The 26,036-nt window shown below is 37.6% G+C and overlaps 1 protein-coding gene across 3 annotated transcripts in view; it reads left to right on the top strand.

The window, feature by feature from the left end:
• PBX3 (PBX homeobox 3) overlaps positions 1–26,036 on the top strand; it is a 222,601-nt gene that overhangs the window by 172,593 nt on the left and 23,972 nt on the right. For all 3 annotated transcript variants that reach the window (XM_068552932.1, XM_068552934.1, XM_068552933.1), the window contains exon 5: positions 1,048–1,183. In XM_068552932.1, the coding sequence (XP_068409033.1) occupies positions 1,048–1,183 (136 nt within the window). The remainder of the gene's footprint in view (positions 1–1,047; positions 1,184–26,036) is intronic.

Raw genomic sequence — 26,036 nt, 5'->3', positions numbered from 1 at the left:
TACCTTCCTTCTCTGTCTTCCCCACCCACCCACCCCCATCCAATTTATTATCAAGTCCTATTGTTTTTACCTTTCAAATTGACCTTGAATCTTTTTATTTCCATTATTCTCTCCCTATGCCAAGTTACCATCATCTCTCAATTTGACCATTATAGTTGTCTCGTTAAATATCTCCACATTTCCTTTCATCCCCTCCTTCAGCTGTTCTCAGTAGTCAGAATAATCTTTTTAAAATGTAAAACTTAAAACCTTTAATACTTCCGATTGCACTTAAAATAAAATTCAGAAATCCATATGGGGTCCACTAAGCCTGTGTAATCTGGCCCTTGTCCATCCTTCCAGACTCATCTCACATATTCCCTGTTTTTACTGTGCTCCAGCCTCCTTTAGCCCTTTGACCTTTCCAAGCTTTTTTCCTGTTTGAAGACCATTCCCTCTGCTCATTCCTCTTCCTTCTACTCTTTGTCTGACTAAGTTATACACATTCTCCAGGCCTCAGATTAAATGTCACTCTTCCAAGGAAACCTTTCCTGACTCCATAATCTGTGTTAGGTTTCCTTCTTAGACACTTTCATTATACCTTATACTTTTCCTTCATGATACTTGACATGGTTACCGTAATTTGTAATTATTTATTTCTGTGTTGCTTGTCTAATGTTTTTCTTTCCCGTAACTTTCTACTCTCTCTCTTAACCCTCTAATCCCCTGTGAGCTCCCTAATAGACCTTATCTGTTTTGTTCCAACTGGATCCTCACTGAGTATCTAGAACACATTAGATCCTCAATAAGTATTTGTTGAACAAATTAAAGAATGAAGTTAATTGTGCTTCACATTCTAGTATTTTTCTTAGTTATCCTACGTCTTCACGTGAGTTGGATAGTTCTTTGGAGGATGCCAAGGGTATAATTTACAATATCATGGTGATAAATGACACCCTAAGAATGTTTAAAAACAGAAAGCTAACTTCTTTGTGCGATCCTAAGTAATATATCCCTCTTTGGTTAATGTTGATTATAACGACAGTTCTCTTTTTGGTTCTTTCATAGACGAAAAAGGCGTAACTTCAGTAAACAGGCCACAGAAATCTTGAATGAATACTTTTACTCACACCTCAGCAACCCCTACCCCAGTGAAGAAGCCAAAGAGGAGCTGGCCAAGAAATGCAGCATCACAGTGTCACAGGTGCGACAGGACTCCATGGGTCTGTCTTGCTTCCCCATTGGTTATAGGAACCCTGTTTCCTCTTCAGGGCATTCTTATCAAATTTCATATCCAAATGTTTCATCATCAAAGAAGATATAAAGAAAATATAGATGTTTCCACATTTTTATGCAAGCTTTTAAAGCTTAGATAAGTTCTTTTAATCCTAAATGTCAAGGAATCAAGATAATCACCCGCTGCCCTAGTGGAAATCTATAGAAAAAACATAAACATGCCATGGGGAGAGACGTGGTTTTACACTTGCGTGACTCTTCAGTACGGCATGTAGTTCTGCTTTCCTGATTTAGATGACTGGTCTAAGCTTCCACCAGTGAGAAAGCAATTTATTTGTTGCCAAAAGGAAATTCAATATAGCTCTATGGTGAAAGCTTTGAGGAATTCACCAAATCCTTTCTTGAAAACCATGCTATGATATTTGGGTCTCAACGATTTCTTTGCTTTCTTGTTATCCATTAAATAGAAGAATTAAGTTCATGCCTATCCCCGCTTTTTTTGTTTTTGTTGTTTTAAATGTCTGTAATAAATTGTGCCCCTGAAGTTAGCTGTCATCTTCTAACAAAAATACACTTAGTTTGAGGCAGATAGACTTGTATTTTAGATTGAGGGTTGGAGACAAATAATTAAACAAGCAACTGTACCTCCTTAAAAAATAAGTATATCCTATTGGAATTAGCTCTAAAATACAATTTATTTAATGCTCATATTGTTGTTTATAGATTGTCATTTGAATAACATTTCTTTATAGCATGCAAATGTGGTAATCACCAACCAGTTCTTGGAGGGGCACTTAAGGAAAAGCTGACCCTTTCCAGAAATTTCAATGGTCCCTAGAGGTCACAGGACATAAATTTTAAAGTAGCCTCTAAATAAATACTCCTATATATTTGAAGTTCAAGATTCTAAAGATCCCCTTCACATTCCAGTGAAAGTTTCATATCAGTATTTTATTTTAATTTATTTTTATTGAAGTATAGTTGATTTACAATGTTGTGCCAGTCTCTGCTGTACAGCAAACTAACTCAGTTATACACAGACATTCTTTTTTTTATATTCTTTTCCATTATGGTTTATCACAGGATATTGAATATAGTTCCCTGTGCTATATATAGTAGGACCTTGCTGTTTATCCATCCTATATATAATAGTTTACATCTGCTAATCCCAAACTCCCAGTCCTTCTCTCCCCCACCCACCTCCTTGGCAACCACAAGTCTGTTCACTGTGTCTGTGAGTCTATTTCTGTTTTGTAGATAGGTTCATTTGTGCCATATTTTAGATCCCACATATAAGTGATATCATACGGAGTTTGTCTTTCTCTTTCTTTTTTTTTTTCCCCCAATATTTATTTATTTATTTGGCTGCACAGGGTCTTACTTGTGGCACTTGGGATCTTCATTGCCACATGCAGGGTCTTCGTTGCGGTACTCGGGATCTTTTAGTTGCAGCATGTGGACTCTAGTTCCCTGACCAGGGCTCAAACCCCGGGCCCCCTGCATTGGGAGTGCAGAGTCTTAGCCACTGGACCACCAGGGAAGTCCCTGTCTTTCTCTTTCTGACTTACTTCACTTAGTATGATAATCTCTAGTTGCATCCATGTTGCTGCAAATGGAATTATTTCATTCTTTTTTATGACTGAGTAGTATTCCATTGTATATATGTAGCACATCTTCTCTATTCATTCGTCAGTGGACATTTAGGTGGTTTCCATGTTTTGGCTATTGTGAATAGTGCTGCTGTGAACATAGAGGTGTGTGTATCTTTTTGAATTATACTTTTGTCCGGGTATATGCCCAGGAGTGGGATTGCTGGATCATATGGTAATTCTATTTTTAGTTTTCTGAGGAACCTCCACAATGTTTTCCATAGTGGCTGCATCATATCAGTATTTTAAGTCATTGTTATTTAAGGGAATATGGTCTGGGTTTGAGATGATTTTTAGCTCTTATTTTGGCATTACTTTCCATAGAACCTCCAGAGCAATCTTAGATTTATAATTAAGATTTCATTTGATAGTTATTGTCATTCCCTTATGATATAGTGGCATGTCTTGATTCCTTTTGCTCAGTTTGAAATGGAATATAATTGATTTGGGCTACCAGTTTATGAAGACATATACTATATAAAACATAACTACCACAAGCACCTACTGTGTAGCACTGGGAACTATATTTAATATCTTGTAATAAGCTATAATGGAAAAGAATCTGAAAAAGAACATATAAATCAACTATACTTCAATTAATACAAAACCCACATAGATCAGAAAAAAAAAAATCACTGTCTAGGCTATGTAGTACTCACTGCCACTTGAAATACTAAGGAACAGTATAATATGCTGGGTCAGATAGGGAAGATGAAATTTAAAGTATATTCACTTCAAGTGGGTGTTTTCTGGTGTGAGTATTTCCCCTGAACATTAGTGAAAGGATTGGGCTTGTACTGAACACCAGCTGATGATGCCAAGTCTAGTTTTCCTGCTCTCACAAGAGCTCTCTGACTTAGAATTCAGATATTTGCGGGTCCAGTTTAAATTAAGGTGTTTCATGCTTCCGCTCCTTTTCTTGCTTTTCTTTTTTACTTCTATAACATATTCACCATTGGAGAATAACACAGATTATATACATTTTTTGAAAATCAATATAATCCTAGTTTTTCATTGGGTGTACTAGCATCTTGTGTGTGTGATGTAGGATTTGTTAACACATGCTTGTGTAATGAGTGAGAGAAGTTTCCTTCTGACTATTCTGAACTAGGGAGGCTTTGCTGTACTTCTAAAATAGGCTAGGATCCTATTTGCAGATTTTTAAAAAATAGTAAATTGCTATGTTCATTTCACTGGTTTTCTATAGAAAAATAGCTTTGTTCATTTTGGAAATTTTTTAGTAATTGCTTGAGATAGAAATAATATAGACATAGACATATTTCTCTGTCTAAAAAGCAGACTTTATGACCTTCTTTTCTCCCACATCAGCCTTTCAAGTGGAGAATTTCAGCAATCAGTGTAAGATTCAATGTAAATTGTGACAGTTTCCTCTCCTTTGTACCTTTTTCATGCTTAAAAATGTTATTTCCCCTCAACCATTCCCTTTTCCCCCACATCTCTGACTTGAAAGCAATAGTGAAAATTTTCACTATTAAAGACATCAGTTGCTAGCCTTTTTTTTTTTTTTTTTTTTTTTTTTGCCACACTGCGCAGCATGCAGGGTCTCTGTTCCCTGACCAGGGATTGAACCTGTGCCCCCTGCAGTGGAAGTGCAGAGTCCTAACCACTGGACCTCCAGGGAAGTTGAGTTGCTAGCCTTTTAAATTAGTATCTTTCTTTTGCTTTTTAATTTTATTTTTATTTATTGATTTGAATTTTATTTTATTATTTTTATACAGCAGGCTCTTATTAGTTATCCATTTTATACATATTGGTGTATATATGTAAATCCCAATCTCCCAATTCATCCCACCACCACCACCACCACCCCTTTCCCCCCTTTAATTAGTATCCTTTTGTTTAAATTGTTTAGAAGTGAAAGCAGAGAATATTCCAGACCTGACAGGTGAACTAATTTCTAAATAGAAAAAACAGTGTTTTAAATATACATCATACTAAAATACAATAAAATTTAGAATTCAGAAGTTGTTCATGGGACTTCCCTGGTGGCGCAGTGGTTAAGAATCTGCCTGCCAGAGCAGGGGACACAGGTTTGAGCCCTGGTCCAGGAAGATCCCACATGCCGCGGAGCAACTAAGCCTGTGCACCACGACTACTGAGCCTGCGCTCCAGAGTCCACGATCCACAACTACAGAGCCCGCGTGCCACAACAACTGAAGCCCACGCGCCTAGAGCCCATGCTCCGCAACAAGAGAAGCCACTGCAATGAGAAGCCTGTGCACTACAACGAAGAACAGCCCCTGCTAACCACTACTAGAGAAAGTCCGTGTGCAGCAACGAAGACCCACCACAGCCAAAAATAAATAAATAAATTTATTTTAAAAAAAAGAAACTGCTGAGAAAAAGAATAATTAAAAAGAAAGTTGTTCCTATACAAAGCTAACTTTAAAATATTGAAACCTGGGAGAGGAACCAACATGGCGGAGTACAAGGATGTGCTCTCACTCCCTCTTGCGAGAACACCAGAATCACAACTAGCTGCTGGACAATCATCGACAGGAAGGCACTGGAACTCACCAAAAAAGATACCCCACATCCAAAGACAAAGGAGGAGCCACAATGAGACGGTAGGAGGGGCGCAATCACAGTAAAATCAAATCCCATAACTGCTGGGTGGGTGACTCACAGACTGGAGAACACTTAGACCACAGAAGTCCACCTACTGGACTGAAGGTTCTGAGCCCCACGTCAGGCTTCCCAACCTGGGGATCTGGCAACGGGAGAAGGAATTCCTAGAGAAACAGACTTTGAAGCCTAGTGGGAATTGATTGCAGGACTCTGACAGGACTGGGGGAAACAGAGACTCCACTCTTGGAGGGCACACACAAAGTGGTGTGCGCATCGGGCCCCAGGGGAAACTGAACCAGACCTACCTGCTAGTGTTAGAGGGTCTCCTGCAGAGGCGGGGGGTGGCTGTGTCTCACCGTGGGGACAAGGACACTGCAGAAGTTCTGGGAGGTACTCCTTGGCGTGAGCCCTCCCAGAGTCTGTCATTAGCCTCACCAAAGAGCCCAGGTAGGCTCCAGTGTTGGATTGCCTCAGGCCAAACAACCAGCAGGGAGGGAACCCAGCCCCACCCATCAATAGTCAAGCAGATTAAACTTTTACTGAGCTCTGCCCACCAGAACAACAGTCAGCTCTACCCACCACCAGTCCCTCCCATCAGGAAACTTACACAAGCCTCTTAGATAGCCTCATCCACCAGAGGGCAGACAGCAGAAGCAAGAAGAACTACAGTCCTGCAGCCTGTGGAACAAAAACCACATTGACAGAAAGACAGACAAGATGAAAAGGCAGAGGGCTATGTACCACATGAAGGAACAAGATAAAACCCCAGAAAAACAACTAAATGAAGTGGAGATAGGCAACCTTCCAGAAAAAGAATTCAGAATAATGATAGTGAAGATGATCCAGGACCTTGGAAAACGAATGGAGGCAAAGATCAAGAAGATGCAAGAAATGTTTAACAAAGACCTAGAAGAATTAAAGAACAAACAAACAGAGATGAACAATACAATAACTGAAATGAAAACTACACTAGAAGGAATCAATAGCAGAATAACTGAAGCAGAAGAACGGATAAGTGACCTGGAAGACAGAGTGGTGGAATTCACTGCTGCAGAACAGACTAAAGAAAAAAGAATGAAAAGAAATGAAGACAGCCTAAGAGATCTATGGGACAACATTAAACACAACATTTGCATCATAGGGGTCCCAGAAGGAGAAGAGAGAGAGAAAGGACCCGAGAAAATATTTGAAGAGATTATAGTCGAAAACTTCCCTAACATGGGAAAGGAAATAGCCACCCAAGTCCAGGAAGCACAGCGAGTCCCATACAGGATAAACCCAAGGAGAAACACGCCGAGACACATAGTAATCAAATTGGCGAAAATTAAAGACAAAGAAAAATTATTGAAAGCAGTAAGGGAAAAATGACAAATAACATACAAGGGAAGTCCCATAAGGTTAACAGCTGATTTCTCAGCAGAAACTCTACAAGCCAGAAGGGAGTGGCATGATATACTTAAAGAGATGAAAGGGAAGAACCTACAGCCAAGATTACTCTACCCGACAAGGATCTCATTCAGATTCCATGGAGAAATCAAAAGCTTTACAGACAAGCAAAAGCTAAGAGAATTCAGCACCACCAAACCAGCTCTACAACAAACGCTAAAAGAACTTCTCTAAGTGGGAAACACAAGAGAAGAAAAGGACCTACAAAAACAAACCCAAAACAATTAAGAAAATGGTCATAGGAACATACATATCAATAATTACCTTAAATGTAAATGGATTAAATGCTCCAACCGAAAAGACACAGGCTTGCTGAATGGATACAAAAACAAGACCCATATATATGCTGTCTGCAAGAGACCCACTTCAGAACTAGAGTCACATACAGACTGAAAGTGAGGGGATGGAAAAAGATATTCCATGCAAATGGAAATCAAAAGAAAGCTGGAATAACAATACTCATATCAGATAAAATAGACTTTAAAATAAAGAATGTTACAAGAGACAAGGAAGGACACTACATAATGACCAAGGGATCAATCCAAGAAAAAGATATAACAATTATAAATATATATGCACCCAACATAGGAGCACCTCAATACATAAGGCAACTGCTAACAGCTGTAAAAGAGGAAATCGACAGTAACACAATAATAGTGGGGGACTTTACCACCTCACTTACACCAATGGACAGATCATCCAAAATGAAAATAAATAAGGAAACAGAAGCTTTAAATGACACAGTAGACCAGGTAGATTTAATTGATATTTATAGGACATTCCATCCTAAAACAGCAGATTACACTTTCTTCTCAAGTGCGCACGGAACATTCTCCAGGATAGATCACATCTTGGGTCACAAATCAAGCCTCAGTAAATTTAAGAAAATTGAAATCATATCAAGCATCTTTTCTGGCCACAATGCAATGAGATTAGAAATGAAATACAGGGAAAAAACCGTAAAAAACACAAACACATGGAGGCTAAAAAATACGTTACTAAATAACCAGGAGATCACTGAAGAAATCAAAGAGGAAATCAAAAAATACCTGGAGACAAATGACAATGAAAACACGACGATGCAAAACCTATGGGATGCAGCAAAAGCAGTTCTAATAGGGAAGTTTATAGCTATACAAGCCTACCTCAAGATACAAGAAAAATCTCAAACACACAATCTAACCTTACACCTAAAGGAACTAGAGAAAGAAGAACAAACAAAACCCAAAGTTAGCAGAAGGAAAGAAATCATAAAGATCAGAACAGAAATAAATAAATAGAAACAAAGAAAACAATAGCAAAGATCAGTAAAACTAAAAGCTGGTTCTTTGAGAAGATAAACAAAATTGATAAGCCATTAGCCAGACTCATCAAGAAAAAGAGGGAGAGGACTCAAATCAATAAAATTAGAAATGAAAAACGAGAAGTTACAACAGACACCGCAGAAATACAAAGCATCCTAAGAGACTACTACAAGCAACTCTATGCCAATAAAATGGACAACCTGGAAGAAATGGACAAATTCTTAGAAAGGTGTAACCTTCCAAGACTGAACCAGGAAGAAATAGAAAATATGAACAGACTAATCACAAGTAATGAAATTGAAACTGTTATTAAACACCTTCCAACAAACAAAAGTCCAGGACCAGATGGCTTCACAGGTGAATTCTATCAAACATTTAGAGAAGAGCTAACACCCATCCTTCTCAAACTCTTCCAAAAAATTGCAGAGGAAGGAACACTCTCAAATTCATTCTATGAGGCCACCATCACCCTGATACCAAAACCAGACAAAGATACTCCAAAAAAAGAAAACTACAGACCAATATCACTGATGAATATAGATGCAAAAATCCTCAACAAAATACTAGCAAACAGAATCCAACAGCACATTAAAAGGATCATACACCATGATCAAGTGGGATTTATCCCAGGGATGCAAGGATTCTTCAATATAGGCAAATCAATCAATGTGATACACCATATTAACAAATTGAAGAATAAGAACCATATGATCATCTCAATAGATGCAGAAAAAGCTTTTGACAAAATTCAACACCCATTTATGATAAAAACTCTCCAGAAAGTGGGCATAGAGGGAACCTACCTCAACATAATAGAGGCCATATACGACAAACCCACAGCAATCATTGCTCTCAATGGTGAAAAACTGAAAGCATTTCCTCTAAGATCAGGAACAAGACAAGGATGTCCACTGTCACCACTATTATTCAACATAGTTTTGGAAGTCCTTGCCACGACAATCAGAGAAGAAAAAGAAATAAAAGGAATACAAATTGGAAAAGAAGAAGTAAAACTGTCACTGTTTGCAGATGACATGATACTATACATAGAGAATCCTAAAAATGCCACCAGAAAACTACTAGAGCTAATGAATGAATTTGGTAAAGTAGCAGGATACAAAATTAATGCACAGAAATCTCTTGCATTCCTATACACTAATGATGAAAAATCTGAAAGAGAAATTAAGGTAACACTCCCATTTACCATTGCAAGAAAAAGAATAAAATACCTAGGAATAAACCTACCTCGGGGGACAAAAGACCTGTATGCAGAAAACTATAAGACAATGATGAAAGAAATTAAAGATGATACCAACAGATGGAGAGATATACCATGTTCTTGGATTGGAAGAATCAACATTGTGAAAATGACTATACTCCCCAAAGCAATCTACAGATTCAATGCAATCCCTATCAAATTACAATGTCATTTTTTATGGAACTAGAACAAAAAATCTTAAAATTTTTATAGAGACACAAAAGACCCCGAATAGCCAAAGCAGTCTTGAGGGAAAAAAACGGAGCTGGAGGAATCAGACTCCCTGACTTCAGACTATACTACAAAGCTACAGTAATCAAGACAATATGGTACTGGCACAAAAACAGAAACATAGGTCAATGGAACAAGATAGAAAAACCCAGAGATAAACCCATGCACCTATGGTCAACTAATCTATGACAAAGGAGGGAAGGATATACAATGGAGAAAAGACAGTCTCTTCAATAAGTGGTGCTGGGAAAACTGGACAGCTACATGTAAAAGAAGGAAATTAGAACACTCTCTAACAGCACACACAAAAATAAACTCAAAATGGATTCAAGACCTAAATGTAAGACTGGACACTATAAAACTCTTAGAGGAAAACATAGGAAGAACACTCTTTGACATAAATCACAGCAAGATCTTTTTTGATCCACCTCCTAGAGTAATGGAAATAAAAACAAAAATAAACAAATAGGACCTAATGGAACTTAAAAGCTTTTCACAGCAAAGGAAACCATAAAGAAGATGAAAAGACAACCCTCAGAATGGGAGAAAATATTTGCAAACGAATCAATGGGCAAAGGATTAATCTCCAAAATATATAAACAGCTCATGCAGCTCAATATTAAAGAAACAAACAACGCAATGCAAAAATTAGTAAAAGACCTAAATAGACATTTCTCCAAAGAAGACATACAGATGGCCAAGAAGCATATGAAAAGCTGCTCAACATCACTAATTATTAGAGAAATGCAAATCAAAACTACAATGAGGTATCACCTCACTCCTGTTAGAATGGGCATCATCAGGAAATCTACAAACAACAAATGCTGGAGAGGGTGTGGAGAAAAGGGAACCCTCTTGCACTGTTGGTGGGAATGTAAATTGATACAGCCACTATGGAGAACAGTATGGAGGTTCCTTAAAAAACTAAAAATAGAATTACCATATGATCCAGCAATCCCACTACTGGGCATATACCCAGAGAAAACCGTAATTCAAAAAGACACATGCACCCCAATGTTCATTGCAGCAGTATTTACAATAGCCAGGTCATGGAAGCAACCTAAATGCCCATCGGCAGACAAATGGATAAAGAAGATGTGGTACATATATACAATGGAATATTACTCAGCCATAAAAAGGAATGAAATTGAGTTATTTGTAGTGAGGTGGACGGAGTTAGAGTCTGTCATACAGAGTGAAGTAAGTCAGAAAGAGAAAAACAAATACAGTATACTAACACATATATATGGAATCTAAGAAAAAAAAAAAGGTCATGAAGAACCTAGTGGCAAGACGGGAATAAAGACACAGACCTACTAGAGAACGGACTTGAGGATATGGGGAGGGGGAAGGGTAAGATGTGACAAAGTGAGAGAGTGGCATGGACATATATACAGTGCCAAATGTAAAATAGATAGCTAGTGGGAAGCAACTGCATAGCACAGGGAGATCAGCTCTGTGCTTTGTGACCACCTAGAGGGGTGGGATAGGGAGGGAGATGCAAGAGGGAAGAGATATGGGAACATATGTATGTGTATAACTGATTCACTTTGTTATAAAGTGGAAACTAACACACCATTGTAAAGCAATTATACTCCAATAAAGATGTTAAAAAAAAAAAAAGGAACGAAATTGGGTCATTTGTAGAGATGTGGATGGATCTAGACACTGTCATACAGAGTGAAGTAAGAAAGAGAAAAACAAAAATCTTATATTAACGCATGTATGTGGAACCTAGAGAAATGGTACAGATGAAATGGTTTGCAGGGCAGAAGTTGGGACACAGATGTAGAGAACAAACGTATGGACACCAAGGGGAGAAAACCACAAGGGCGTGGGGGTGGTGGTGTGCTGAATTGGGCGATTGGGATTGACATGTATACACCGATGTGTATAAAATTGGTGATTAATAAGAACCTGCTGTATAAAAAAATAAATAAAATTCAAAAATTAAAAAAAAAATTACCAAGGCCGACAAAGCAGGGAAGTAAAAGCATCTCTTCTTGCAAAAAAAAAAAATTGAAACCCACTGATAACAGGCAACTATAGCAATACTATTTTTGCTAGATTTAAAGTATACAAAATTGATTTATTGTTTATTGCTTGAAATACTTAAAATACTGTTTAAAATACTTAATAATTAGGAATAAGTAAGGAATTTTCAGAAGAAAATGTTAGGAAATATTTTTAGTAGTTTGAGAATAGTCTTTATAAAAACATAATGTGTAAACAACAAAGGAAAAGGTTGATAAATTCAGTGGTAGGACGTTTATCAAAGTACTTAATAAAGACTGTGAAACATCAACATGATACAACCATTTTAGTAAAGATTGGGTCAGGCAAGAATTATCAATAGAGGGACTTCCCTGGTGGCGCAGTGGTTAAGAATCCTCCTTCCAATGCAAGGACACGGGTTTGATCCGTGGTCTGGGAAGATCCCACGTGCCGCAGAGCAACTAAGCCTGTGTGCCACAAGTACTGAAGCCCGCACACCTAGAGCCACGCTCCGCAACGAAGAGTAGCCCCTGTTCGACGCAACTAGAGAAAGCCCACGTGCAGCAACGAAGACGCAACGCAGCCATAAATCAATCAATCAATCAATCAATAAAACACTAAGAGTCGTTTCATATTTTTTTAAAAAAGAATTATCAATAGATATTAAATCTAGGAGGATATCTGTATGAAGAACATGGTCTTAAAGTATCTCTCCATAGGCCCTTTATTTGTTGCAAGGGATACTTTTTTAGAAAGGCAATTATAGAGTGGGGAAATGGAATAAAACCCTGACCAGGTGATTAGATGATTCTAATGATTAGATGATTCATCACCAAAGAGGGGCAAATGGACATTGTGTGTAGTATTTTGCCCTGGAATGTGACCTGAATGGAATCACTAGAAGACATCAGACAAACCCATAATGACGAATGTTCTATTAGGAAAAAAACATGGGGAGGGAGCAGTATTCTTTACAAATGTCAAAGAAAGGCCATGGAAATGTTCTAAATTTAAAGAGGCTAAAGACACATGACATGTAAATGCTATGCTCGACCCTAGACTGGATCCTCTACTGGAGGGCAGAATGCCATAAAAGAATTATTGGCTTAAATATACTAAAGTAAATTGTAATTTGTAATTGTACTGTGGTTATATAAGAGAATATCTCTAGTCCTAAGAAATACACACTGACTTACTTAGGGGTAAAGGGCCATGGTGTATATAATTTACCCTCAAATTGTTCAGGAAAAGAAAGTGTGTTTATATATATGTGTGTGTGTGTATATATGTGTATATATAAACACATACATACAGACATACACACACACAGAGCAAGTGCGTGTGTTTGAGTACACAAAAATGATAAAATGAATGGGGCAAAATGTTAGTAACAGGTGAATCTGGGTAAAGGGCACACTTACATGTTCTTTACACTATTTTTATTCTTGCAACTTTTTTTGCAAGTTTGAAATTATTTCAGATAAAACCTTTTTAAAATGTGAAGACAGGCCACAAACTGTAAGAAGATATTTGTAAGTGTATAAGCAAGACAATTAAAATGCAAAAAAAAAAAAAAATATATATATATAGGGAATATATATAGGGAACTCCTATAAATTAATAAGAAAAAGACAAAACCCATTTGAAAAATAGGCAAAAAACACAAACAAGTATTTCATAGAAGAAGAAATATAAATGGTCACTTATATGAAAAGATCCTTCTTATTAGTTATCAGGAAAATGTGATTATAAAACTGCAATAAAATAACATTTACATTTACTGGTTTGGCAAAAATCGTAAGACTGACCATACAAACTCTGCACATTGTTGGTAAGAATATACAGCAGTAGGAACCCTTAAATATCATTGGTAGGAATGTAAATTGGTATAGGCACTTTGGAAAACTTTTGGCATTATCTTATAAATTTGAATATACACATATCATCCAATCCATGATTTCACCTTTAGTTGAAATTGCCCTAGGAAACCTCTTGTCTGTGTTTATTAGGAGACATGTAAAAGCATTAAGAGTAACACCGTTTGAAATGGCAAAAAACTTGATATAAGCCAGTTTTCCAGTTTATTGACTGGAGAAGTGGGTAAATCCATTGTGGTATAATCCTACAATGGATTACTATATAGCAGTGAAAAAAGAATGATCTACAGCTACACACATCAATTTGTGTGAATTCTAATATTGAGTGAAAAATGCCAATTTTTCAGAATGCAGAACATATATAGTATGATATCATTTTCATAAAGTTAAAAACCAAGCAAACAGCATATTATTTAGGGGACACATATATATGGTTAAATATAAAGAAAGGGAATGATAAAAAAATATTCAGTTAATTAGAATGGGATTAGAAAGAGATATTCAAGGAGTTCTAGTGGTATTGTTGGCAGTGTATTTATTGAGTGGAGGATTTACAGAGGTTAATTTAATTTTTATGCATTATAAACCTACATATATAAGCCTAGGAAGTCATATGTGAATTGTTAAATCTAAATAAGAGAAGTTTTTAAAGAATAATTCCATTCATTTGTTAACAAAAAATTTATTGTAATACCTATTATGTGTCAGATACTGTGCTAGGGATGGAAGAGACATCTGTGAACTTAACAGGCTGAACCCCCTGGCCTACCTGATAGAATTGTGTACATCTGTCACCAAAAGCTACATATAAGAATATCCTTAGCAGCAGTATAATAGCCAAACTAGAAACAATGGAAAGGTCCATCAGTAGGAAAATGGGTAAATAAAAGTGGTATATTTATATGTATTTGGAATATTATGTAACAATGAGAATGAATGAACTAGACTATATGTAATTACATAATGCCAAGTGAAAGAAGTCAGGCACTTAGCGTATAACTTCATTTATTCCAAAGTTCAAAAACAGGCAAAATTAATCTTAGTGTTAAAAGTCAGGATAGTGGTTTCCCTTGAGAGAACAGTGATTCTAATGATTAGATGCAAAGGGGAACGTTTCTCAACCTAAATGATGATTTGATGGGTGTGCTCACTTTATGAAAATTCATCAGGCCCTGTAGTCATGATGTGTGTCCCTTTTTTGTACATATATTTTTCATTTGACTAAAACGGTACTTACTTACACAACAACAACAAACCTGCCTTTATGGAGCTTAGATTTTCCTGGGAGGATACAAACAGATAATGTACGTAAATGATAAATTAGAAAGGGATAGGCGTTATAGAGAGAAATAAAGGAGGGAAGGAGAGCAACGAGGTAAAGGTTGTAATTTTCAATAAGGTAGTAAAGAAAACCCCTCCTGAGAAAATATCTTTTGGTAAAGATTGAAGAAGTTGAATGACCAAGCCATGTGGCTAATTGGTGAAGAACATTCCAGGCAGAGGGAACAGTAAGTGCAAAGACCCTGAGGTAAAAGTAACCTGAGCAAGTGCGGGAAGTGGTAGGAAATGAAGTCAAAGGGACTGTGAGGTCCCTTTGTAGACCATGTAGACCATGGTCCTTATAGACCATGGTAATGACTTGGCCTTTTACTCTAAGTGAGATGGAAAACGAAGGAGTGATATGATCTGACTAAGTTTTAACAGGATCACCATGGTAACTGTATTGACAATAGACCATGGGCGGCAAGGGGAAGCAGGACACTAGTTATGATGCCACTGCAATAATCCAGGCAGAAGATGATGGTGGCTTGGACCAAGATGATAGTAGTAGAGGCCATGGGAGGTGGCTGCATTCCAGATAATTGTGAAGGTACAACTGAGGGTTTACTGATAGGATGACTCTAACATTTTTGGCCTGAGCAGTAGAAGTATGGAGTTGTCATTAAGTGTGTTGGGCAAGGATTTGGGAGGAACAGGTTTTGGGGGGAAGATCAGGAGTTTGGTTTTGGACATATTAAGTTAATATATATTATAGGTTTTCTAGGTTCACTATATAAATAGGAACAGGTAAGTGAAAATTTTACAATTTATTTTAGTCCTATGTTAATTTGTGTTAATATATCATAAATATAAATATCCTTAACATAGAATTGCAGACTGAACTTAGAATTTGAAATCTTTGATTTCTTAAGGGTTAATGTGATTTAGTAAACTGGGGTTCCCCTTTTACATAACACCCTAGAAAGTCACAAAAAAAGAAATTATTTCAAATGCCATAAGCACTGAGAATCATACTTAAATTGCCATATATTCTTTTTTAAAAATATTTATTTATTTATTTAGGCTGCGCGGGGTCTTTGTTGCAGCATGCGGGCTCTTTTTAGTTGTGGCATGCAGGATCTAGTTCCCTGACCAGGAATCGAACCTGGGCCCCCTGCATTGAGAGTGCAGAGCCTACCAGTGGACCACCAGGGAAGTCCCTGTCATATATTCTTAATCAGTGGGACAGATATTGATATGCTTTTACTTTTCGGAATAGAGCTAACTTTCATTGGTTATTCAAGTTAGTGAGTCACAAAAAACTCCATTGTTCTCCTGATTCCAATTTTGAATTTAAATAACTCGGGCCCTACTTTCCCTGCTAGGTGTTTTTAGAATGAAAAATGTTAACTTATTCTTCATTGCTACTGTAATTGAAGTGTACTATAAAGAAAAGATTGATTTTCTTTTTTAGCAGATGAGAACCTGAAATGATAGAGTGGTTAATCGGCAGCATTAAGATTCATTCATTCATTCATACATTCATACATTCATCCAACTAACATATCTTAGAGCTTTTAAAGTGGTGCATAAGACCCACTTTCATAACAGTCTAATGTGGAGAAAATTATACAACACAGATGCGGAGACATGTTCAGAGAAGTTAAGTGATTTGACAACAGTCACAAGTCTCCGTGAGTGGGAGAGCTAGAGGTTCTTATATAGAGGTTCTTTTTTCTTTTTTTAAATAAATTTATTTATTTATTAATTTTTGATTGCGTTGGGTCTTTGTTGCCGTGTGCGGGCTTTCTCTAGTTGCAGCGAGCGGGGGCTACTCTTCGTTGCGGTGCATAGGTTTCTCATTGCGGTGGCTTCTTTTGTTGTGGAGCACGGGCTCTAGGCACGCGGGCTTCAGTAGTTGTGGCACACAGGCTCAGTAGTTGTGGCTCGTGGGCTCTAGAGCGCAGACTCAGTAGTTGTGGCGCATGGGCTTAGTTGCTCTGTGGCATGTGGGATCTTCCCGGACCAGGGCTCGAACCCATGTCCCCTATGTTGGCAGGCGAATTCTTAACCACTGCACCACCAGGGAAGTCCCTTACATAGAGGTTCCTGATAAAAAGGAATAAAATAGATTTTTACTTTTTTTCCTGCAGGAGGCAATGTGATTCCTCTGTCTCTGGGGCCCTGGCTCAGGGTCCTGGTTTGTGAGGTACAGGCTGGGCTTATATCACTAAGGCTGCATCATTTCCCCCTAAGCTACTTTAGAGACTCCAGGCTAGTTAGTAGTCTGAGGTCTCCTTACTCATTAAACTACTTATTCCAAAGCAGTGAATATTCAGTAAGCTAATTAAAATTTGTAAGTAAGATTTCCTTATTAAAAAAATCTATTAAAATAAGAAGAAGCCTGTTAAAATAATAATTAGAGCAGGAAAAAAAAGATGACTATCAAATTACAGTATCTTTTTCAGCTATCCATTAAAGCTTTTTCAGTTACTTTGGCAGTAGATAGAAGGCAGAAGTGGATTTCTACTGTAAGTATGCAATTGGTGCACTGGAGACAAGTTGAAGGACAATGGCAGCTATTTTCTTAAAGTGGTTCTTTCACACTGTCTTAAAAGAAGGCTGCAGACCCTCTGTTCTGTAAAGTCTCTGAGTGTGTGTCCTAGTGGAGATGCGACATCCTTAAACAGTGTCAAAGAACAAAGGAGCAGGTTGTAAAAAGATGAGAGCTTTGAGGATATTGTAACACACGTACAGATAAGGCATATCTGCAAGATTTAAAGAAAACAGGGGAAGCCTCTGATTTTTTGGTTGTTGTTGTCCTCCTCTATAAACAATCAGCACCATGGTTAGCTTGGTGCCTAAAGCTTGCTCCAGGGATGTCAGGTATTATATTTACTTTAGGGAACCTTTTTTGAGGGCGTCTCTAATACTCGTTGGATGTGATACCCAACTAAGGATAGAAAGACTATTTGCAGATTAGATGTAGTGTTTTTTGAGTTTTCCTATCAAGAAGAAGCCATATCAGAATCATGGTCCCTCAGGTTTTTGTCCCCTTCACCTCCTTGTCTGTTCTTTCCCTTTGAGTATTCCTGTCAGCCTCTCCTCCTGCCTGTCCGTCATCATTGCATCTCACCTTTCCATTTCTTCACTTCTGTGGTCAGACCAACAGGCCAGTATATCAGTCGATTCCAGCAGAAAACAGATGGCACACTCAAATTAAAATAATTTGAGGAGAGTTTAATAAAGCGACTATTTACAGAAGTGTGGGCAGAGTGTAGGGAAACCACAAAGGATAATGCTGGTACTGCTTGGTTCTGTTACTACCACTTGGCCTGAAGAGATAAGGAAAATTATCAGAACCCAACCAAGACATAGAAGCTGTGTGGAGAAGGCCAGTAACTGAGACCTTAAGTAAAGTCAGTATTACAGTGAGGAAATCAGGGTAACAAGTACTCTGACCTTGCTTTTGTCTCTTCTCATCTCCTACCAGTGACTTCCTTTGGCCAGAAGCCCGAGGGCATATAGGTCAGCCTCTTGGGGCCCAGAGCAGAGTGAGAGTAGGTAGGGAGGAGTGAAAAGAGGAAATACAGTGTAGCCCGAAGGGCAAAGACATCTGATCAGAACCAGCTCTGAGTTCAAGCCTCCTGGCTTCCCACTTTTTTCAACTCTGTGGTATTCCCACCCAGGAGATGCTGGCATTCTCCAGAGATGCTCTTGGGCTTCCTTTGTTCTTGTCTTTTGGCTTCTCTTCCCTTTTCTTCTGTCAGCTTATGTGGAGAGCATATTACTTTTCTAAAACAAGTATGGATTTTGAGAGTAGAAGCTACATACAGTATAAGTAAGTTAATTTGATCCATCCAAAGGTACTTACCAGGACTTGGGGCTGTTTTCCTAATTCACTCAACAGGCACTGAGTGCCTACTTTGACTAGGCACTGTGTTTGGCACTGTGGCAAAGAAAGGTGAATGAGATAAGGTTCTTTTCCCTGAGAAATGTCAAATTTCTTGAGGGAGACAGACAAATGTGTTGTTGACAGGATACCAAAATTGTCCGGGGGACTGTACTGGTGCATATGGGTGCCATCTTGGAATATGGTATCAGGAGGGGTTTACTGAGGATTAGGAAAGTACCCCAACTTAATAGCTCTGTGACCTTGGGCAAATCATTTAACCTTACTATGGTTCATTTCCTCATATGTATAATTTGTATAAAAATAGCGTGTACCTCATAAAGTTATGGGAGTTTCAGTAAGAAGATATATGTAAATCACCTAGGGGAGTGCTTATCCAAGAATGAGAAAAAATATAATAATAGTTATTATTATGCTGTTTCTCCTGCCTGGGATGGTCTAATCCTATACCCCCTACACATATGTGTAAACATTTTATTAATTACTGCTCTTTCAAAGCTCACTTCAAATATCAATTCCTCAAGAAAGCTTTCCTTGAACTTCCAGTTCATATCCTCCATTATATATTCTCACAGCTTCTCATACTTTTCCTTGATAACACTTACCACAATTGTAACTAAATAATGAATTGTTTAATGTTGTTCCTCTGATAGATGGTGAATTCCCCGTTGATTGGGACTGTGGTCTTATTCAGCACTATATCCTGAATGTCTAGCAGATGTACAACACATAGACACTCAATGAGTATTTGTTGAAGAAATGACTTCGATAGAAAGTCAAGCTGGAGCCTGATTGGGGAAGGTCTGCAATTATGATGTTTAGATGTTTAGATGTCTGTAATTATGCCTACAGTTATGAGGTTGAGCAGTTTAGATGTCTGTTTTGCATTAACTAATTAATTATACAATAGTCATTCAATGAGTGATTTCTGGTCATTGTGCTACATGTAACAGTGACTACAATAGAGGTTCTGTCCTCGTGGAGCTTACATTCTAATGAGGAGAGAAGGAGAATTTATATATATATGTATATATATATATATATATATATACATACATAAAAAATATTTAACTATATATGTTCTATATCTTATATTTTAATTATAAATAATAACATACATATATATATATAAAATGCCATATGGTAATAAGTGCTATGAAATAAAATAAGGGCAATACAGATTTCTGGGTTTGGGTGATGTGAGCAGATTTACGAAAGAGAAATCTAGCACCAATGTGTAAGGTCAATTTGAAGGGGAAAAGACTAGAATAAGAGCAACTACATAGGAGATTAGTAGCATAGTTTAGGAAAGAGGTGGTGAGTATTCAAATTAGGCCACTGGAAGTGGAAAACGGGGATGGATTTTAAAAGTATTTTGGAGATAGGACTGATATTTTGGAGATTGGGTTAACAATTGGATACAGATGCGAGAAGGAAAGAGTAATAAAAGACAGTGGAGGTTTTTAGCCTAGATAATTGATGTTGGCGATATTATTAATGGATATAGGAAACACATGAGGAAACGCTGGGAGCTTTTCTTTTTTCTCTTTTCTTTTCCTCTCTATAATTTTTTTTTTTTTTTTTTTGGTTCTTTATAGGAAATGCTGGTTTGATGGAGGGGAGATGAAAGATTTGTGGTAGTTATGCCAGATTTGCATTGCCATCAGGATCCCAGTTGGGAAGTGTTCAGTTTGGAAATATAACTTAGGAGAAAGGTCAAGTTTAAAGATTTAGCTTGAGAGTCATTCACTTAAATTCATAGTTGAAGGGATGATGTTGCTCAGGGAATTTGCAGATAAGAAGAAAATAAGGCCAGGGGTAATGACTTTTCCATGGGTTGTTTGTCAATTCTGAGAGGATGACTAAGAGGTTAACCTGTGCTTTTGACAACTTTGAAGGGCTGAGAAGGCAGGAATTCGTGTCTAGGTATCTAGGACTTATCAAGGAAGGATACCTTGTTTCCCTTGCTTTGTGTTAGGATTTATATTGATACTATCAGAACTACATCCTAGTAGTAAGGGTGCATTGGAAGTACATAGACCCTCACAGAGACGGTAATTCTGTTTCAGAATACCTCAGTCCTTGAATTGGATTGCTAGTCCTCAAAGGTGCCTGGACAAAGCAAATATAATTTTTTTTTTTTTGTGGAGAAAGATAGCATTGTTCTAGGCTTCAAGTTGTTTCTATAAACAAAGCAAATAAAACATTGGGGACACAGTCAGAAAAAAATCAAACAGACCTACGAGAAGACATAACAATATATACTGAAACCAGCAGAAATGACAGACAATAGGAACAGATCCACAGAACTCTAGAAAATAGAAGGATCTGATATGGACTGTAAAATAGTATCATATATATATATATATCTCCAAGGAAATAAGCAAACCGGAGAATGTTTTTTTTTTTTTAAATATTTATTTATTTATGGCTGTGTTGGGTCTTCGTTTCTGTGTGAGGGCTTTCTCTAGTTGCGGCAAGTGGGGGCCACTCTTCATCGCGGTGCGCGGGCCTCTCACTATCGCGGCCTCTCTTGTTGCAGAGCGCAGGCTCAGTAGTTGTGGCTCACGGGCCCAGCCGCTCCGCGGCATGTGGGATCTTCCCGGACCAGGGCTCGAACCCGTGTCCCCTGCATTGGCAGGCGGATTCTCAACCACTACGCCACCAGGGAAGCCCCGCAAACCGGAGAATTTTGTCAGAGAACTGGAAACCATAAAAAAGCTCATATGGAAATATTAGAACCAAAAATGCAGTAACCAAAATTAAGAATTCAGTGCATGGGTTTTAAAGCAGGTTAAACATAGCTGAAGAGAGAATTAGTGAACTGGAAGATGGGTCATAAGAAAATGAACATGCTGAAGAATGGAGAGACAATAGGATAGAAAATCAGGAGAGAGAGTAAGGGACGTTGAGGATACAGTAAGAAGTCTAACAATGTAATTGTAGTTCCAGAAGCAAACATAATAGTGGGTCAAAAACAATATTTGAAATATAAAGGCTGATACCTTTCCAAAACTGATGGAATACTCTAAGCCCTAGATTTATGAAAAGGTACAGTCCCAAAAGAAGATAGATAAATAGGAATCCACAGTGAACACAGTCAAAACAAAAGCAACCAGAGGGGAAAATAAGAGTGGCCTCAGAGGAGTAGTAATTAGGCTGACCACTGATTTCTTTTCTTTTTTTTTAACATCTTTATTGGAGTATAACTGCTTTACAATGGCGTGTTAGTTTCTGCTTTATAACAAAGTGAATCAGCTATACATATACATATATCCCCATATCTCCTCCCTCTTGCGTCTCCCTCCCACCCTCCCTATCCCACCCCTCTAGGTGGTCACAAAGCTCCGAGCTGATCTCCCTGTGCTATGCGGCTGCTTCCCACTAGCTATCTGTTTTACATTTGGTAGTATATGTAAGTCCATGCACTCTCTCACTTTGTCCCAGCTTACCCTTCCCCCTCCCCGTGTCCTCAAGTCCATTCTCTACGTCTGCGTCTTTATTCCTGTCCTGCCCCTAGGTTATTCAGAACCATTTTTTTTTTTTTTTTAGATGCCATATGTATGTGTTAGCATACGGTATTTATTTTTCTTTTTCTGACTTACTTCAGTCTGTATGACAGACTCTAGGTCCATCTACCTCACTACAAATAACTCAATTTCGTTTCTTTGTATGGCTGAGTATTATTCCATTGTATATATGTGCCACATCTTCTTTATCCATTCATCTGTCGATGGACACTTAGGTTGCTTCCATGTCCTGCCTATTGTAAATAGAGCTGCATTGAACGTTGTACATGACTCTTTTTGAATTATGGTTTTCTCAGGGTATATGCCCAGTAGTGCGATTGCTGGGTTGTACGGTAGTTCTATTTTTAGTTTCTTAAGGAACCTCCTACTGTTCTGCATAGTGGCTATATCAGTTTACATTCCCACCAACAGTGCAAGAGGGTTCCCTTTTCTCCACACCCTCTCCAGCATTTATTGTTTGTAGATTTTTTGATGATGGCCATTCTGACTGGTGTGAGATGATACCTCATTGTAGTTTTGATTTGCATTTCTCTAATGGTTAGTGATGTTGAGCATTCTTTCATGTGTTTGTTGGCAATCTGTATATCTTCTTTGGAGAAATGTCTATTTAGGTCTTCTGCCCATTTTTGGATTGGGTTGTTTTCTTAATATTGAGCTGCAAGAGCTGTTTATATATTTTGGAGATTAATCCTTTGTCTATTCATTTGTTTGCAAATATTTTCTCCCATTCTGAGGGTTGTCTTTTCGTCTTGTTTGTAGTTTCCTTTGCTTTGCAAAAGCTTTGAAGTTTCATTAGGTCCCATTTGTTTATTTTTGTTTTTATTTCCATTACTCTAGGAGGTGGATCAAAAAAGATCTTGCTGTGATTTATGTCATAGAGTGTTCTGCCTATATTTTCCTCTAAGAGTTTTATAGTGTCTGGCTTTACATTTAGGTCTTTAGTCCATTTTGAGTTTATTTTTGTGTATGGTGTTAGGGAGTGTTCTAATTTCATTCTTTTACATGTAGCTGTTCAGTTTTCCCAGCACCACTTATTGAAGAGGCTGTCTATTCTCAATTGTATATTCTTGCCTCCTTTGTCATAGATTAGTTGACCATATGTGCGTGGGTTTATCTCTGGGCTTTCTATCCTGTTCCATTGATCTATATTTCTGTTTTTGTGCCAGTACCATACTGTCTTGATTACTGTAGCTGTGAAGTATAGTCTAAAGTCCAGGAGCCTGAATCCTCCACCTCCGTTTTTTTTCCCCTCAAGACTGCTTTGGCTATTCGGGGTCTTTTGTGTTTCCATACGAATTGTGCAGGTTTTTGGTCTATTCTGTGAAAAATGCCATTGGTAGTTTGATAATCTGTAGATTGCTTTGGGTAGAATAGTCATTTTTACAATGTTGATTCTTCCAATCCAAGAACATGGTATATCTCTCCATCTGTTGGTATCATCTTTAATTTCTTTCATCAGTGTCTTAGAGTTTTCTGTATACAGGTCTTTTGTCTCCTTAGGTAGGTTTATTCCTAGGTATTTTATTCTTTATGTTGCAATGGTAAATGGAAGTGTTTCCTTAATTTGTCTTTCAGATTTCTCATCATTACTGTATAGGAATGCAAGAGATTTCTGTGCATTAGTTTTGTATCCTGCTACTTTACCAAATTCAGTGATTAGCTCTAGTAGTTTTCTGGTAACGTCTTTAGGATTCTCTATGTTTAGTATCATGTCTGCAAACAGTGACAGTTTTACTTCTTCTTTTCTGATGTGGATTCCTTTTTTTTCTTTTCCTTCTCTGATTGCTGTGGCTAAAACTTCCAAAACTATATTGAATAACAGTGGTGAGAGTGGGCAACCTTGTCTTGTTCCTGATCTTAGTGGAAATGGTTTCAGTTTTTCACTATTGAGAACGATGTTGGCTGTGGGTTTGTCATATATGGCCTTTATTACGTTGAGGTACGTTCCCTCTATGCCTACTTTCTGGAGGGTTTATATCATAAATGGGTGTTGAAGTTTGTTGAAAGGTTTTTCTGCATCTATTGAGATGATCATATGGTTTTTATCCTTCAGTTTGTTAATATGGTGTATCACATTGATTGATTTGTGTATACTTGCATTCCTGGGATAAACCCCACTTGATCATGGTGTACGATCCTTTTAATGTGCTGTTGGATTCTGTTTCCTAGTATTTTGCTGAGGATTTTTTCATCTATATTCATCAGTGATATTGGCCTGTAGTTTTCTTTCTTTGTGACATCTTTGTCTCGTTTTGGTATCAGGGTGATAGCGGCCTCGTAGAATGAGTTTGGGAGTGTTCCTCCCTCTGCTGTATTTTGGAAGAGTTTGAGAAGGATAGGTGTTAGCTCTTTAAATGTTTGATAGAATTCGCCTGAAGCCATCTGGTCCTGGGCTTTTGTTTGTTGGAAGATTTGTAATCACTGTCTCAATTTTGGTGCTTGTAATTGGTCTGTTTATATTTTCTGTTTCTTCCTGGTTCAGTCTCTGAAGGTTGTGCTTTTCTAAGAATTTGTCCATTTCTTCCAGGTTGTCCATTTTATTGGCATATTGTTACTTGTAGTAATCTCTCATGATCCTTTGTATTTCTGCAGTGTCAGTTGTTACTTCTCCTTTTTCATTTCTAATTCTGTTGATTTGAGTTTTCTCCCTTTTTTTCTTGATGAGTCTGGCTAATGGTTTATCAATTTTGTTTATCTTCTGAAAGAACCAGCTTTTAGTTTTATTGATCTTTGCTATTGTTTCCTTCTTTTCTTTTTCATTTATTTCTGATCTGTTCTTTATGATTTCTTTCCTTCTGCTAACTTTGGGGTTTTTTGTTCTTCTTTCTCTAATTCTTTCGGTGTACGGTTAGGTTGTTTATTTGAGATGTTTCTTATTTCTTGAGGTAGGATTGTATTGCTATAAACTTCCGTCTTAGAACTGCTTTTGCTGCATCCCATAGGTTTTGGGTCGTCGTGTTTTCATTGTCGTTTGTTTCTAGGTATTTTTTGATTTCCTCTTTGATTTCTTCTTGGTTATTTAGTATCTATTGTGTAGCCTCCCATGTGTTTGTATTTTTTACAGTTTTTTTTCCTGTAATTGATATCTAGTCTCATAGCATTGTGTTCGGAAAAGATACTTGATATGATTTCCATTTTCTTAAATTTACCAGGGCTTGATCTGTGACCCAAGATATGATCTATCCTGGAGAATGTTCCATGAGCACTTGAGAAGAAAGTGTATTCTGTTGTTTTTGGATGGAATGTCCTATAAATATCAATTAAGTCCATCTTGTTTAATGTGTCATTTAAAGCTTGTGTTTCTTTATTTATTTTCATTTTTGATGATCTGTCCATTGGTGAGAGTGAGGTGTTAAAGTCCCCCACTATGATTGTGTTACTGTCGATTTCCCCTTTTATGGCTGTTAGCATTTGCCTTATGTATTGAGGTGCTCCTGTGTTGGGTGCATAAATATTTACAATTGTTGTATCTTCTTCTTAGATTGATCCCTTGATCATTATGTAGTGTCCTTCTTTGTCTCTTGTAATAGTCTTTATTTTAAAGTCTATTTTGTCTGATATGAGAATTGCTACTCCAGCTTTCTTTTCTTTTTTTTTTTTTTAATTTTATTTATATATTTATTTTTGGTTGTGTTGGGTATTCGTTTCTGTGCGAGGGCTTTCTCTAGTTGCGGCAAGTGGGGGCCACTCCTCATCGTGGTGCGCGGGCCTCTCACTGTCGCGGCCTCTCTTGTTGCGGAGCACAGGCTCCACACGTGCAGGCTCAGTA

This window comes from Eschrichtius robustus, chromosome 10, assembly GCF_028021215.1.
Source record: "Eschrichtius robustus isolate mEscRob2 chromosome 10, mEscRob2.pri, whole genome shotgun sequence".
In the NCBI taxonomy this organism is placed as follows: domain Eukaryota; kingdom Metazoa; phylum Chordata; class Mammalia; order Artiodactyla; family Eschrichtiidae; genus Eschrichtius; species Eschrichtius robustus.
The sequence above is the reverse complement of the archived record's forward strand: the minus strand, read 5'-3'. Positions and strand labels throughout refer to the sequence as shown.